Source organism: Prionailurus viverrinus, chromosome A1 (genome assembly GCF_022837055.1).
Source record: "Prionailurus viverrinus isolate Anna chromosome A1, UM_Priviv_1.0, whole genome shotgun sequence".
Lineage (NCBI taxonomy): Eukaryota > Metazoa > Chordata > Mammalia > Carnivora > Felidae > Prionailurus > Prionailurus viverrinus.
The window spans coordinates 28,835,416-28,852,374 of NC_062561.1; the positions used below are offsets into that span (position 1 = coordinate 28,835,416).

General features: G+C 36.9%; 1 protein-coding gene across 3 annotated transcripts in view; it reads left to right on the forward strand.

Moving 5' to 3' along the window:
* Window positions 1-16,959, forward strand: part of VWA8 (von Willebrand factor A domain containing 8) — a 363,734-nt gene that overhangs the window by 142,700 nt on the left and 204,075 nt on the right. For all 3 annotated transcript variants that reach the window (XM_047859419.1, XM_047859262.1, XM_047859340.1), the window contains 3 exons: window positions 1,254-1,369; window positions 10,152-10,258; window positions 13,316-13,422. In XM_047859419.1, coding sequence (XP_047715375.1) covers window positions 1,254-1,369; window positions 10,152-10,258; window positions 13,316-13,422 — 330 coding nt within the window. The remainder of the gene's footprint in view (window positions 1-1,253; window positions 1,370-10,151; window positions 10,259-13,315; window positions 13,423-16,959) is intronic.

Consider the following 16,959-nt stretch of genomic DNA (forward strand, 5'->3'; position numbering starts at 1 on the left):
AGATAAGGAAACCGATGGGGCGCCTGGGTGGCGCAGTCGGTTAAGCGTCCGACTTCAGCCAGGTCATGATCTCGCGGTCTGTGAGTTCGAGCCCCACGTCGGGCTCTGGGCTGATGGCTCAGAGCCTGGAGCCTGTTTCCAATTCTGTGTCTCCCTCTCTCTCTGCCCCTCCCCCGTTCATGCTCTGTCTCTCTCTGTCCCAAAAATAAATAAACGTTGAAAAAAAAAAAATTAAAAAAAAAAAAAAAGATAAGGAAACCGAGACTTTAAGGTGTTAACTAACCCACCAAGCTAGTACATGGGAGGGAGCCTGATTTGTCTGATTCCAAAGCTTATGAACTTTATATTATGCTGCCCACTAAGATAATTTCAAAATCAACAACAAATATTATTGGTACTCACATGTCTTGATTTCTATACTAGCAGCTCTATTAATTTTAAAAGTGGAATTATCCTGACAGTGTAGGGAAAGGGTTTCAAACTGCAAGCTGCCGCCCAAGTGATAACACTGGTTGACATCTCTGTGATCAGCAACCTGAACTGTCCACATTTCCTTTTCTCCCTTTTGGAAACCATCGATTTACTTAAAGCTCTAAGCATTTTCAGGATATCTTAACAGTGCAGCTTTGTGTAGGCGGGCGGGGGGGGGGGGAGAACAAATAATTCATGGCACAGAAAAGCTATTTGTAAGTCAGGTGTGAACTGTATTATGTAACATCTTTCCTTCCTCCAACCTCTTCCCCCCCAACCCCCAAAATGTGTGTATACAGCACTTAGCTCAATGAAAACACTTCTGTCGAATTTAACTTATACACACTTTTTATAGATTGTTTTTTAAAAACCTATCTTTAAGGATTTAAAAAAAAATTTTTTTTTTAATTTATTTATTTTTGAGACAGAGAGCATGAACAGGGGAGGGTCAGAGAAAGAGGGAGACACAGAATCTGAAACAGGCTCCAGGCTCTGAGCTGTCAGCACAGAGCCCGACGAGGGGCTCGAACCTACAGACCGTGAGATCATGACCTGAGCCGAAGTCGGACGCTTAACCGACTGAGCCACCCAGGCGCCCCTCTTTAAGGATTTTTAAAGTGTAAATTGGCTTTTGTTTATTTTTATTTGTAATTCATTAACAGTATATATTTAAGTCTGGCCTTGTCCATCAGGAATAATGAGCTGTGCCCTGATACTCATCTAAAGGGACTTTCAGCAGGTAGAAACAAGACTGTCATCAGGCTGTCCTTGTCTTTTGATAGGCCCAGTCATTGGCAGCATCACTATCTACCAGACAGCTGTTGCGGATTTGTCGTCGGCTGTCACAGTACCCTCATGAAAATCTTCACAGTGCAGTTACTAAAGCCTGCCTTTCCAGGTAACCATATTCCCCTTTCTCACTGAATTCAAGCTCCTGGGTCTTTGCTAAAATGATTATGTAAGTTTAATTGGTAGTCAGTTCTCACAGGTCTGGAGAATGTATTGTCTGAATATGTAGCTATTTCAACCTTGTGTTCAGTTTTTAGAACATATTTTATCGTACACATAACAGCAATTTTAAGAGATAGTTTACAGATAAGAAAACGAAGTCACTTGCTCTTGTCAGAGTAGTGAAGAAGTAAAGGTGGATTTGGGATTCAAATGCTGTGTGTCTTCTGAGCTAGTGTTCTTATGCACTACAATGAGCATCTCCCAAATTAGCTTTGGAACCTTCCATGCTTGATATACTGTTCTGTTGCCTAAATTTAACAAAACTAATGTCTTTTCAGTCTATACTAATAATACTTTTATACCTGTTTGGAAATTATTATAAAATATTGGCTTAAAGAATTTTCTTACAAAATCACACTTGCATGAAATCATTTAAAAAAATTTTTTTAACAGGCACCTGGGTGGCTCAGTCAGTTAAACATTTGACTTTGGCTCAGGGCTCAGGTCATGATCTCACAGTTTGTGGGTTCGAGCCCTGCATTGGGCTCTGTGCTGACAGCTCAGAGCCTGGAGCTGCTTTGGATTCTGTCCCTCTTTCTCTCTGCCCCCCCCCCAAATAAATAATAAACATTTAAAAATTTTTAACATTTTATTTATTTTCAAGAAATAGAGAGGGACAGAATGTGAGTGGGGGAGGGGCAGAGAGAGAGGGAGACACAGAATCCAAAGCAGGCTCCAGGCTTCGAGCTGTCAGCACAGAGCCCTGCACAGGGCTCAAAACCACGATCTGTAAGATCATGACCTGAGCCGAAGTTGGGCACTCGAACCAACTGAGCCAACCAGGCACCCCTATTTTAAAATAATAATAAAAGAAAGGATTAATAACAATACCCAATAAGCCCAGAGTTTTCTTTTAGGCTCTTTTCATATAATCTGGCAATTATTTTTATGGTGGTTCTGACTATTGTCCATTCATTCCTTGATATATAAAAGGAATTAAAAGAACCTATTTTCAGCTTACGAGAATTTATAATTGCCTTCTATCAATCTTCAGTTTGGTGGACAATTTTTCTTATAGTTTAAGTAAACTTACTGCATTGCAACTTAAATTTGTTCTCTCTATTCTGTATCCAGCTAAAATAAAGCTCCTTTCCAGTGTCTTTAATTTTTTGAAAAACTAGTAATCCAAAGCATTTTACGGACCATTCCAAAGAACAGACAAACAGCAATTCACTTTTAATCTAGTATGATTTTGGTAACTGAACCAGACAAGAATAATGTATGAAAGGAAAATTACATATCACAATCATGGAATAGGTGCAAAAGTTTTAAAAGAAATGCTAACAAACTAATTCTAACTAATTACATATATACATATATACACATATATATATGGATGTGTATATATATATATAAAATCATGAGCAATTTTGAATTATCTCAAGAATGTGAAGGAAGTTTAATATTCTGTTTTTTAGTTCATTATATTAACAAATTAGAAAAAATATTATTTTAATAAATGAGTAAAAAGGATTTGATGAAACCTAACAACCAAACCTAAAAACAAACCAAAGCAAAAACACCAAATTCTTAGTAAACCAGGAATATTCTTAGTAAACCATGAAGAGAAGGAAAATTCTTCAATCTGATAAAAGGTATATACCCCAAATTTAGAGCAAACATATTTATGATAAAATACACATATTTCCTTTAGAATTAGGAATAGAACAAGAATGTCACCTATCTGTCCTTTCAGTCAGAGCATTTGCCCAAAATTATCTAATTGGCTACATAAAAAATTCAAAAGGAGCACCTGGGTGGCTCAGTTTGTTAAGCATTCGACTCTTAGTTTCAGCTCAGGTCATGATCTCATAGTTCATGGGTTCAAGACCCATGTTAGGCTCCACACTGGCAGTTTGGAGCCTGCTTGGAATTCTCTCTCTCTCTCTCTCTCTTTCTCTCTCTCTGTACTTCCCCCTCTCAATCTCTCTCTCTCTCTTTCAAAATAAAAAAAAATCAAGAGAAACTACCTATAAATCATTAGAACAAATAGAGATTAGTGAGATGACTTATAAATCCATATCAGCGACTCTTCTATATTCTACTAACAATCAGCAGAGGAAGTCTTTTTTTTTTAAATAATCCTATTCAAAATAATAGTAGAAATCTTTGAGCACCTAAGAACAAATCTAATGATATGTAATGCTTTTATGGAGGAAAGCATAAATCTTTATTGAAAGCCATAAAGACTTAAATAAAAGGGAAGCTATACCATATTCATGAAAAGGGAGATTCAGAATTATAAAGCTATTATACTCCAAACTTATATATAGTTATTATTTGGTCATATTCCACCAAGGTTATATAGAATTTGACAAGCTGATCTCAAAATTATCATGGAAATAATAACAAAGGAAGTTTTGGGGAAGATTAAGGAGTTGTACTTTATCAGATATACCAAGATCCATTATGAAGCTATATTCGTTATTACAGGATGGGATTGGTACAAGGAAAGACAAATGAACTATTAGAATAGACTATGGAGCCCAGAAGCAGACCCATGTATTTGTGGAAAGTTAGTATATATTAGAAGTAGCATTATAAATCAGTGTGGGAATGGACATACTTATCAATAAATGGTTAAAAATTAAAAATACCCATTTTATCCCTTATAAAAAAGTAAAATATGTATATATGATATAAACCCTATAAGCCAGTCTACAAGTTATGAGCCACAAACTAAGAGATGTTTGATAAAATTTATAATCACAAAAGGATTGTTATTCAGGGACTATAAAGTATCCAAATTAATGAGATGAAAGGATCAACCTTAAATGGGCAAAGGATGAATAGACATGCACAGAAGTTAATTCAGATGACCAATAAATATTTGAAAAGATGTTCAACTTTATTATTAATTGGGGAAATGAGATTTTAAAACAATAATCAGCTATCATTTCATACTTTTATAATTTTTACCTGTAAAAATTAACATTTTTTGTCAATAGAAGAAAATGGAATTCTATTAAAGCTGTTGGGATGAAAGTCTCCTCACTTTAGAGTTACCTCACATTATCTTTATACTTAAGTATATTAATACTCTATGATTTGTCAATTCTTTTTCTTGATATCACCTCAGAGAAAGACTTAAATGAATGTATAAGGAGGCATATGTAAGAATGTTCACTGCATCATTGTTTGTAACAGTGAAAAATTGGAAACAACCCATCTATCCATCAGTAGGGAATGAATATATAAATTGACATAGTCACATAATGAGATAGTACACATTAGTTAAAATGAAGTAGATCTGTCTGTAATATCAAGCAGAAAATGGGCAGTTTGCAAGAGGAAATTTGGGATATGTTGCCATGTATAAAAATGCTAAATGTGACAAAAATGCAATATAGTTTTATTCATACTAATATAGCAAAATAAAAATGTGGACAGGAGAGATACATAACACTTTCAGCGTGAGAATTACCTCCAGAGATGAAAAGAGATTAATAGACTATTTAATATCCTCTGTAACTTTCTATATACTTGCAATATTTCATAGTTAAAAAAATTCAAAAACTTAAAATTACTCACTTTTAACACTCATAAATATTTTACTGAATTAAATAGTCAACTAATTTTTCCAGTGTTATCACCTGACCACAATAAAACTCTCTTTGTCACCACCCTATGACACTTTGCAAAAAAGTAAAACAGCTATCTTGTTTATTCATTATCTGTTGACTTTAGCAAGGCTACAAACTCAAAAACCTTTTTTACTAACCTTCTATTCAAGATAGCACAATTGCAGGAAGGAAAAAAAAATTATGGGCACATGAAGTTTTTTCCTTTTTTTAGTGACCTCATTCCATATTGAAGTACTGAAAAGAAATTGAGTTTTGCAAAAAATTTTTATTTTATTTTTTTAAATATTTTTATTTATTTTTGAGACAGAGAGAGAGAGAGCATGAGCAGGGGAGGGGCAGAGAAAGAGGGAGACACAGAATCTGAAGCAGGCTCCAGGCTCTGAGCTGTCAGCACAGAGCTAGATACGGGGCTTGAACTCACAGACCGTGAGATCATGACCTGAGCTGAAGTCGGACGCTCAACCGACTGAGCCACCCAGGCACCCCCCCAAAAAATTTTTAAAAGTTGACATAATTTGGGGCACCTGGGTGGCTCAGTCAGTTAAGCATCTGACTTTAGCTCAGGTCACGATCTCATAGTTCATGAGTTCCAGCCCCACATCGGGCTCTGTGCTGACAACTCAGAGCCTGGAGCCTGCTTCAGATTCTGTGTCTCCCGCTCTCTCTGCCCTCCCCCCACTCAGGCTATGTCTGTGTCTCTCAAAAATAAAATAAATAAACATTTTTTTTAAAAAGTTGACATAATTTATATTAATGAAATCTATTATTTAGCAGATACAATCCAAAGAAATTCTCTAGTTTAAATTTGTTAAACATTAAATTTATTAAGTATTAACTTGGATTTTAAAAATCCTGTTAATTTTGGGGTGCCTGGGTGGCTCAGTCAGTTGAGTGACCAACTTCAGCTCAGGTCATGATCTCACAGCTTGTGAGTTCGAGCCCCACGTCAGGCTCTGTGCTGACAGCTCAGAGCCTGGAGCCTGTTTCAGATTCTGTGTCTCCATCTCTCTCAGCTCCTTACTCACTCACAATCTGTCTATCTCTCTCTCTCTCAAAAATAAATAAACATTAAAAAAAATCCTGTTAATTGAATTTTTAAAGTACTTTTCATTTATTTGGCGGTGCCTGGGTGGCCCAGTCAGTTAAGTGTCTGACTGTTGATTTTGGCTCAGGTTGTGAGATTGAGCCCCATGTTGGGCTCCTCACAAGCATGGAGCCTGCTTGGAATTTTCTTTCTCTCCCTCTCTCTCTGCCCCTCCCATGTTTACATTCTCTCTCTGTCTCTCAAAATAAATAAACTTAAAAAAATTTTTTTTTATTTACTTGTGTATGGCAGTTGAGTTCAGACTGGAACATTTCTTCATCTGAGGGAATGGTTCGCTAAGTGCCTTATCCTCATATCCTATAATATGTACACCAAGTTTTGGAGCTAGATGTATATTTAATTTTCTGGATAGTTGAAAACCTAAGAAGCCAAAGGAAAGAAACTTTAGAAGATTAGGAAGTTATTAGGTATTTTACATTTTAGTGGTTCTTTTATTGTGGAAGAGTTAATTAGAAGTTCCTATAACAAGGGTTCTACTCCATCCAAGTATTTTGTATTCCATTACATTATCTGCTTATAGAAAATCTTGGGCTAATGATCCTTTAGCATAGAAACTTTAGGCAGAGCTATAAGAATTAGAAATGAAGATTAACAGTCTCTGACATGGAGGTAATGAGGAAATTTTCCCAGTCACCAAAAACTCAGTTTACAGACAATATTTTTCAAGAATTCCCTGTAACATAAAATGAATGACATCTATATAAAATTTCCACTCTTTTTACATTATTAACCAATTAATTTTTAAAAAATCATTAAGCCTGATAGAACTAATCATACACAGTGTTAAATGATTATAAGGATTATCATTGATGTGTATTTTTTGTTCTGAAAAATTATTTTTCTTTCTGGAGAAACTAGTGATTTATTTCTGGCTTTACAATTGCTGTTCAGTGTTTTAAGGGTATAATTTCAAAAATCTAGATATTCTTTACATGTTTCTGTTATTCAACTTACTCTTATAAGCCTAGCAGATATGAATTATTTTTATAGGCCTTTGAAAAATGTTTGGTTCCATTTATCTTCCAAATATCTTGGCTAAATTAACTGTCTTCAAATATTTGAAATTTGCCGATAAATTTTATGTATGCTATTTCCTTTTAAGTACTTCAGATAGCTTAATTAACAAACAAAACCTTTCCAGAAAAGTAAATAACTCACAAAGATAATGAACTAACTTTATAAATAGAATGAGCCATAAGTTACTTTAAATATTCAAGTGCTGTTTATAAACTTAAGATTAAAATCACAGGTATCAATTAATTAATTACACTCTCTAAATAGAAATCACAGTCTACCGGGGTGCCTGGGTGGCTCAGTCGGTTAAGCATCCGATTTCAGCCAGGTCACGATCTCGCGGTCCGGGAGTTCGAGCCCCGCGTCGGGCTCTGGGCTGACAGCTCAGAGCCTGGAGCCTGCTTCAGATTCTGTGTCTCCCTCTCTCTCTGACCCTCCCCCGTTCATGCTCTGTCTCTGTCTCAAAAATAAATAAACATTAAAAAAAATTTTTTTTAAAAGAAATCACAGTCTACCTGATAGCCCCTGACCCCCACAGTCTTTTTCTCCCACTCTTACTACTAATAGTAATACCTCTCTTTCCTGCACTGGTAATTTGGGAACATCCCTGTCCTTACTCTAGCTTCTCATACTGTCATCCTGAGAAACCCATCTTACTCCTTAATCCAAAGATTGTATCTCACTTTCAGTTAGCCTAGGGAAACTACCTCTGTTTTTGTTTCCTAGAATGTGGTTGAACATTTCTTTAGTTTTTTGTTCAACCAAGACCCTAGAGACTGGAGACTTTCCAGTTCTATTTTTACTGATAGTAAATGAAGCTAATGACAATAATGATTTTAAAAAGGCATTATGGTGCTCCTAATAGTGATAAATACCCTTGAAAACTTTACAGCAGAGTATGGGTTTGTTTTTGTTATAGGGAAGTAGGACAGAAAGAGTGATGTTTCATTCATTCACTCACTTATTCTGTGAAAGCCCACAGAAGGAGAGGAAAAAGCAAGTAGAAAATATCAGTGAGCAATAGGAAAAGAAGCCGTTAACTAGAAAAAAGTTGAAACCTAGAAAAAATTAAGGTTGACCTAATACAACCTGACACACTTTATTTTCTTCATTTGTGGGATGAGCCAGTATCTTTTTTTTTTTACATTTATTTATTTATTTTGAGAGAGACAGAGACCGCACAAGAGGGGGAGGGGCAGGGAAAGAGGGGGAGAGAGAATCCCAAGCAGGTCCGTGCTGTCAGGACAGAGCCTGGTACAGGGCTTGAACTCAAATTGTGAGTTCATGAAAGCCGAAACCAAGAGTCTGACACTTAACGACTGAGTCATCCAGGCGCCCTGAGCCAGTGTCTTTTAAAATGTAGGTTCTAGAAGTGGGATATTTTCAACTTCCATACTACCTCTGATTATTTGGTAGTTGTATCTGGGTGTGAGGTTGAAAACAGTTCGGAAACATGTTCAAGCTCAGTAGAAAAGAGTATCACATTGGCAAGCAATGCCTGCCACTGCTATTGGAAGGGAGACGTGCATACCTTTTGCAGTTCTCTATGGGCTTTGGAGGGCAATCTAGAAATGTTTCAGTACAGGGGCAAAGGAGAATGTGTCGACGGCAGACTGTATAGATGAAAGGGGTTTGGGGGGAGAGTGATGGAGTCTCAGCTTGCAAGTGGTTATTGTCAATCACGATGGTCTGACAGGAAGTAATGGAGATGGAGCTGCAGGCCTAATGTTACCAGGCCAGACTCCAGTTTGTGGTGTAGAGGAGAGAGGAAAGGGGGGCATGGTGCCAAGATAAGGGCTCAGGAAACAAGATAAAAGCCCAGTTATTGGGTCTGAGAGAGAAGGTGAGGCCTTGGTTTTGGACACAGTCTAAGAACGGTGATGAAAGGTCAGAGGTGAGCAACAGTAAGTCCTACTTGATGCTGAACCAATGAGCTACTGACCTAGAGTTATAGAAATCCCCCTATCATAGCCTGGGACCAAAATGATGCAGTAGGTGGGAGATAGTGTCAGATATGTGGATTATATCACAGGGTCAGGAAATCTATCAGTTCTTCACACACTCATTCATTTGCCTTCTCACTCACACCAACGTCTCTTTTATTCGAGCGCACACTCAAGGCTGTGGGAACCACCACCAAGGATTTAGAGCTATGGAAAGCCTAAATTAGAAGTGTTATGTTCTTAGTATGTTTATTTGGAATATCATGGCACACAGTGGTTAGCTTATAGTAGTATAACTCAGGTAATGGGTTAAAAATGATTTCTGTGGGCTCACTTGGGATCATAAGTTCCAGATATAACTTTATTTGTGTGGCTGGGAAACTCCATTTTCATCATCCAAGCTCATGATGTTCGCACAATCTACCTGTAGATGAAGAATGCCTCTGTCACTCACCAGATTATTATTTTGACAACATTCATATAGAACAGACAAGCAGGTGTATTTTTTTTTAAATGAAGGAAAGACCAAGCTGGATAACCCTAAATTCAGTAATTTGTGTTAGAAAGTAAACATCATTAATCCGCTTCCACTAATTTGAATTTCTGATTGCCAGGTTGGAGCAGGTTAAAGCGTTATTTTATCTATTTAAGAAAATTTGATAATCCAGTTAAACAGTTAACCAAGATTTATGAGGCACACTAAATCCATTTTAAGAAGTAAATTATTTTAAGTCTCATCCTATAAAATATTGTATATAAATGAATACTGCTAATTACACATAAATTTTACTTATTAAAGGAGTTCAACAAACATACTTCATCTTCACAGGTGCTTGAAATTTATATTCCAAAATTTTTCATGGGTTTCACAGAGCAAGACTGACATTCCATAAATGGTTATATTGAGATAGAGAGGGAGGAGAGAAAGAGTTTGCGTGGGTACGTGCCAAAAGATATTTAGGAATCACAGAAACCTTTGACTTTACATTATATCCTTCCCCACCCCCTCCCCCCATCCACCAGGTTCTTACCAAGCCTTGCAAGGTCAGCATTAGAAAAAAACCTGGCAGATGCTGCAATAGAAATAAGTGCTGATAATAATCAGGAACCAGAATTGGAGGATTATCAGTGTAAGTATTAAATTTGTTTCTTAAGTGAAATAGTAATTATCAGATATTTGTATTATTGTTTTAATTTCAATAAAAAATGGTTTTGTTTTCCATCTACTTTGTTTTATGCATTGGGTTGAAGAAATGAATCTTTCCTTAAAAAAAAAAGTTGAAACCCACCTACAAGTTAGATCCTTGAATATTTCCTTTGTTTCAATGCATACCAGATACTGGTCCTTCCATCACAATTGAGACAAACCTGTTCAAGGCCCTGAGAATCCCTGCCATAAATAAACTTACGTGATTTTGTTTTACCTTTTTTTCCAGACGTATTTCACCGTAGAATCTAGAATTCTGTTTCCTTTGCACAACATTTACATTTTGAGGACCACTGGTGCCCTGCAGGATATGTTTGGGAAACTGTTCTAGTTTGATGTGGACTAAAATAATATTCAGAGTACAATTTCATGCCTTCTTATCTTTCCATTTCCACCCTTATTGTCTTTTGTGATTCTCTTCTTCTGGATAACCATTTAAGTATAATTTTAGGGAGGTTTACCCCTTCCTATAAATGTTCCCTGTTCTTCAATTAAAACACAACAAAAGGTTCTCTATGTTTTGAGGTAATTACCTGTTGTATGAAAAATCCGTGTGACCACTGTCTAATGAGGGCTTATTGTGACTCTCTTTGTAATAGATGCTTTTAATAGTTGGGGCTACACCAAGACAGGAATTTGGTGTTGAAGAAATGAGATGACTTTTTTAGAGTAAAATTATAAACTCCACATACCAATGGATCTGGGCACAGATAGGCCCAGCCACCTCAAGGAGATGGAATAACTCTGGGGCCTGGAGACTCATATGTTACTTGACTAAACCTTTTAACATATCCAAAGAAAGACCGTGTCGTTCTGACTGTAGATTCTTGTTCAGTCTTGGTACCAGGTCAGTGTCAGCAGTTCCCATCTGTGCCTTGCGTAGGGGATAAGGAACCTAAAAGACTTTTGACTCATATGGTTCCATTTATCTTTGATGTCATCTCTCCTGAGGAGAATTCATTTAATGTACTCTCCTTGTTCGAAGGACGAGGTTCACAGAATAACCTTCTGACGAGGATTTGGCTTTCCGTGTAGGTCTCCCCCTCTGAATAATATGCTGCAATGGTAACGAGTGTACCCTGTGGTCCATAGGAAAGTTGCAGTTTTCATTGTGTTGTAGTATTTTCAATTCTTATATTCTATATCAGAATTTATGTATAGATCAGAATATGTGTGTTTAATAATATTCTCCTGGGAGTTAGGTTTGTTGGCAGTTGACATGACAAAATCAGGTTTTGAGTCTACGAGACTGAGGACCTTGACAAATGGACCCAAATAATGCCATCCTGAGATTTCTTAGCAGACACAGCTAGCCACCTTTCTCCTAGGAAGTATAAGTATGACCATTCTCTGAGCGCATTTCCCTTTTCAAGCTTCAAATTTTAACAACCAATGTGAGTTGGGTGAATTACATTGTTCTAAAGCCCAAAACCAAACTGAACAGATGTGTTCCATTAACTAAACCATAGATAGTATCAGATGCTACTTGATTCTGAAATTGTATTTGTCATCTCAACATGAAAGTATGCAGTTAAGTCACTGCCACAATTCTGGTCTTTCTCTGTACGGTTTTATATTGGGTCTGTTTCAGAGACCTGATGGTAGTAAATAAACAATAGATTCTCAGCGTGACAGCTCATCGTTCTTCTCTATAGAACTTGTAAATAAAAGGGAAATGTCAAGGATCTATTGGAGAGAAAGGTCTACTTTGCTTTGGCAAACGTGTGGCACTCAGCACTTGATTAAACAGGGTGACAGTTTCATTATTTTTAGCTCAAAATAGTTCACAGCACTGCAAAACACAAATGTTGCTTTCCCCCCACCCCCTTCCCTGGTCTTTCAAAATGCTTTAGCACAAAAGAGCAGTTTTCTTATTTGAAGTGGGGCGGGGTCAGGGAGAAGACAGGTCAGTTGTTTAGGCATTGTAATTATCTGTCCGCTTGCTCCAGTATTTCCACAGGATGGAATATTATTTGGAGTCAAAGGAGTAAACGTACCCCACTCGGCAGAAAGAACATTATACTTAGTTCTATTTTTAGCTCTACCCATGTTAGCTGGGTGGCTTTAAGCAAATTACTTAATATATGTCCTTAGCTTCCTCATAATTCTTGTCTCATTGTTAAGAGAATTACATGAAATTATATGAGAAAGCATTGAAGCTTCTAGTTTGAGATCTGGACTGTAGAAGGTCCTCAATAAATTATGGCTTCTGTTGTGATCATTGATGTTACTTTAACAACTACCACTATTAATGTTATGATTGGTAACCTTGGAATATGTTAGGCAGTGAACATGTATATCTCTTTACTATAGAAATACATATGAGAGGTGTTCCGTGACTTCAAATTTATTATTTAGTTTTAAGGAGCTCATATTCTATTCCAGACCAACTATATAAAGAAAATAGAAGACAATAAAATAGTAATTATCACAGAATAACAGTGTGACACATGGGGTTCTTACTTGAAAATACAGATCTCCTGGACCATCCCGGAAAATAGTAATTTGAGAGGTCTTGGGTGGGGAGGTTGGTTAATCAATATTTTTTACTAAAACTCTAGGCAGTTCTCATTTGGAGTTTTTTCAAAGGGTAGGTTCCCAAATATTCAAAGTACTTCAGAGCTTTTGAATGTGTATTCAGCCTTGTTTATGTGATAGTCTCTGATAAAAGAAGCTTATGAAGGCGGCTTGACTGAGTTCTGGTGGGGGGAGCAGTTCTTCTGTAATTGTGTCTATATGCTGTTTGCTACATACTTTATTTTAAATAAGTTTTATTATATTTTGCAACATTTTAAACATTTTATGTAGAGCTTTGGTGTTTTATTACCACCTTCAAGCTTACTTCATTTAGATGTTAATTTAGAAGTCCTTAATGAGCCCACAAGATGTTAAAGATGCTGTATTGCGTTATGTCACGTTGGACTTGGTTTCTCTGCGGACAGTGCTACGAGTAATCCTCTATCCTGTGGGAAATGTTTAGGTGAAGTAGCTTCTGGATCTCTGAGGATTGGAGCTGTTACTGCACCGATCTATAATGCCCGGGAGAGAATGAAAGTGCCTGATGTTCTGTTCTATGACAACATTCAGGTAAGATCACTGCTTTGCGTTTATGGATAACACCTCTTACATTGTGGTAATCAACTCCACAGTGAAGCTGATATTTAATTAGTTTTATAATTTGCCAAGTTCAATTCACATGATGCAAAATTAGATGTTGAAACTTTTTTTTTTAATTTTAATGTTTATTTATTTTTAAGAGAGAGAGAGAGAGAGAGAGAGAGAGAGAGAGAGAGAGAGAGCGCGCATTAGTGGGGTAGGGACAGAGAGAGAGAGGGAGACACAAAATCCAAAGCAGGCTCCAGACTCCGAGCTGTTAGCACAGAGCCCAACGCAGGGCTCGAACCCACAAGCCATGAGATGACCTGAGCTGAAGTCGGATGCCCAACTGACTGAGCTACCCAAGTGCCCCGGAACATCTTTTACTAAGGCATTGTAAACTTTTCAATTCATTCCAAAGACACTTGAAAATTGGAAGAGTTGCTGCTGTGACGAGAATCATATGTTTCTATGTGCACATGCACTATACTCCAAGTAAGTAAAATGAATGTATCATGAAATTAAGAACAAAAGGAACTAATACTCATCCTCTCCTTTGCTTTCCTGTCAGTTAAATTATCTCAACAGTTCAAAGAGGATGTGTCCTATGTATTCTTTTTCTCATATTCCTTTCCTTTCCCTGAAAGGTCCTAATATTTTCCTATTCTTTTCCTTTTTTTTTTTTTAAGGGAGAAAGGTAGATAATTTCTCACTTGTAAACTAATCAATAATTACAGACCTTCCACTAAGCCCCCCAAATAAGTGTATACCCAGAAAGCTTTAGTGTAGACATTCACTTTAATAAGAATGTTTTCCAGAGAAAATTACCCATACTATAAAAGGAGATTTTCCAGATTTTATGTCAAGTGGTTATATATTTAAATTTTTCTCTAATAATTTGTCCCTAATCTGCATGTAAATAATAACCTTACATTATGTTAGAAGAACTTCTACTTGCTGTTTTTACTATATTAAGGAGTTAGAAAAATTAAAAGTTTTTTTGCTGCCATTTCCCATATTTGTTGTTCAGTTAGTACCATAATTTATATCCCTAGATGATATTAACAATGCAGAAGGTATCTGGGAAAATTTTTCTTCCTCAATAAAAATATTGATTAAATATTTTGAAATTTGTCAAAACTGTAATTACTATCTATGACAAAGGGAAAAGCATAACCTGAATTTATTTTGTATTTGTTCTATGGCCCACTAATAACATAGGTCTGATTTTTCTTCTGAAGCATTAATGCTCTTACACAAGCAGTAGACAAATATGCAGACAAGAAAGTTACTTTTAGGATACAGAAGGAAAAGAATCTTGCCTATCAAGAAAGACAGAAATATGGTTGTAAAGAAAATATACTATTCCCAAGCATTGATAGTAATGTACTCTGTTCATGTAGTCAAGAGGAATAAAGAAAAACGAATCAGGAAATCTTATAAGTGACAATTTGAAAAAGTCCATGGTAGCAAAGGTTGAAAAGACTTCCCAGCGTTTAAGAATGTAGAAAATTCAGTAACAGGGAGGGCCATTGTGCCCTTGAACACTGTCTGTTGCCATGGTGTTTGTGACACAGACTTTGAGGACCACAGGGCTGCTATGAACTTTACACAGTGGCCCTGAGAGATTTTCTGCAGCCTGTCTCCAAATGTACCTTTTCTTCATAAAGCATTGTGAATTAACCATTAACGAAAAATTTTAGCTGTATCAATTCAAGGAACCATGGCTTTTGATCAAATTTGCTTTTGTTGCATATGTTGCTTCCTTTTATGCTGTACTTCATTTTGAAGCAGTAATCTCCACTGTCTCTTAAATACTTAGGGGCTTCTATACCATTCTGTTCTATGCCCTGAGGTCCCTTTGCCACATTGTATTGAAATTGATTTTTTTTAAGTTTATTTATTTATTTTGAGAGAGGCAGAGACAGTGCACCTGGGGAAGGGGCAGAGAGGGAGAGGGGAAGAGAGAGAATCGCAAGCAGGCTCCACACTGCCATCATGGAGCCTGATGCAGGGCTCAAACTCACAAAACCACGAGATCATAACCTGAGCTGAAACCAAGAGTTGGACGTTGAACCCACTGAGCCACCCAGGTGCCCCTGAAATTGATTTTTTAAATATGGTCTTTATACCACTGAAGTAAAGTCTATGTTTTCTTTAGTTTGAATCTTCACCAAATATCATGTGCCCAGCACATCGGGAATGCTGAGTAAATATGTGTTGAGTGGATTAATAAAGAAAGAGTAAGATTTTGAATGTTCATAATCAGGAGTATTATTTTGTTAAATGGGTCATTAAGAAATGTTACACTTCCAGTAGTAAGGAGAAATTGGAGGAAAGGAAAATAATAGCCTCCTAAACCTAAGGAACTTTAGATCTGAAGAAATGTTTAAAATATCTACCATGTGTCAAGCCTTGTTTAAGGTATTTGGATAAAGATATTAAACTACCCACATATACGCAGCTACACATAGGTAGCTCCAGGGCCCAATTGCCTAGGTCCATCAACAGAGAAAGAAAAGAAAGGACACATGATTACTGGATAGTGTGACGAAAGTGCACACAGGTTACTATGGTAGCATCGATGAGATGATGGTCCCAGATTGAGCCACCCAAGTTCCCTGAAACTAAGGGATTTACTAAGGTATTGTAAACTTTTAAATTCTTTCCAAAGACACTTGAAAATTGGAAGAGTTGCTGCTGTGACGAGAGTCATATATTTTCATAGAAATGAAAATACATCATGGAAAATGATGTAAACCCGGAAAAGTTGAGAGACTCTCTCAGGCAGAGAGACTAACATTTGCAGAGACTTAGCTATGTGACTTAGCTATGTGTAGTTAGGAAACTACATATAATTAATTATCACTGGCACAGAGCTGAGGTTGCAAACAGAAGAGTGACAGGCGATGCGGCTGATGAGTTAGAAAAGGGTCAAGTCATTTTGGCCTTCTAGTTAAGGAATCTGGATGCTATTCGTAAGAAGTGAGGAAGCCATTGGAAGATGTTAGGCACATTTCCACTAGCTAACTTTGCATTCACTCTTTAATGTTGTCCATGTGTTGGAACCAAGACAGAGAGAGACTTGTTAGGGGGCTGTTGCAATAGTCCAGGTGCAATAGTCAGGTCCTTATGAAGGATCTGAACGAAGAGGGTGACAGTGGGGATAGAGTGGAGAGGACAAATAGCAGGGCTCTTTAGGCAGTAGGTAGAGTCATTGGAACTATGTGTGAGATGAAAGCCAAGATTCTCCCTCAGGGAGCACATAAGCCTGGTGGAAAAGTAAACAGAAGAGAAAAGAGAAAATTATTCTAAATTTTTGGCTGAATATAATGTGGGAGGAGAGTGACAGGAGAGGAGGCCAAGACTAAATCAAGAAGTTGAGAAGGGGAGGGCGGTTGAGGGGAGTGGCTACATTGGTGAAAGGAATTAAGTACAGACTTCCAGTTATAAAATAAATAAGTCATGAGGATGTAATGTACGGCATGGGGGAATATAATCAATAATATTATATTAACTTTGCAATGT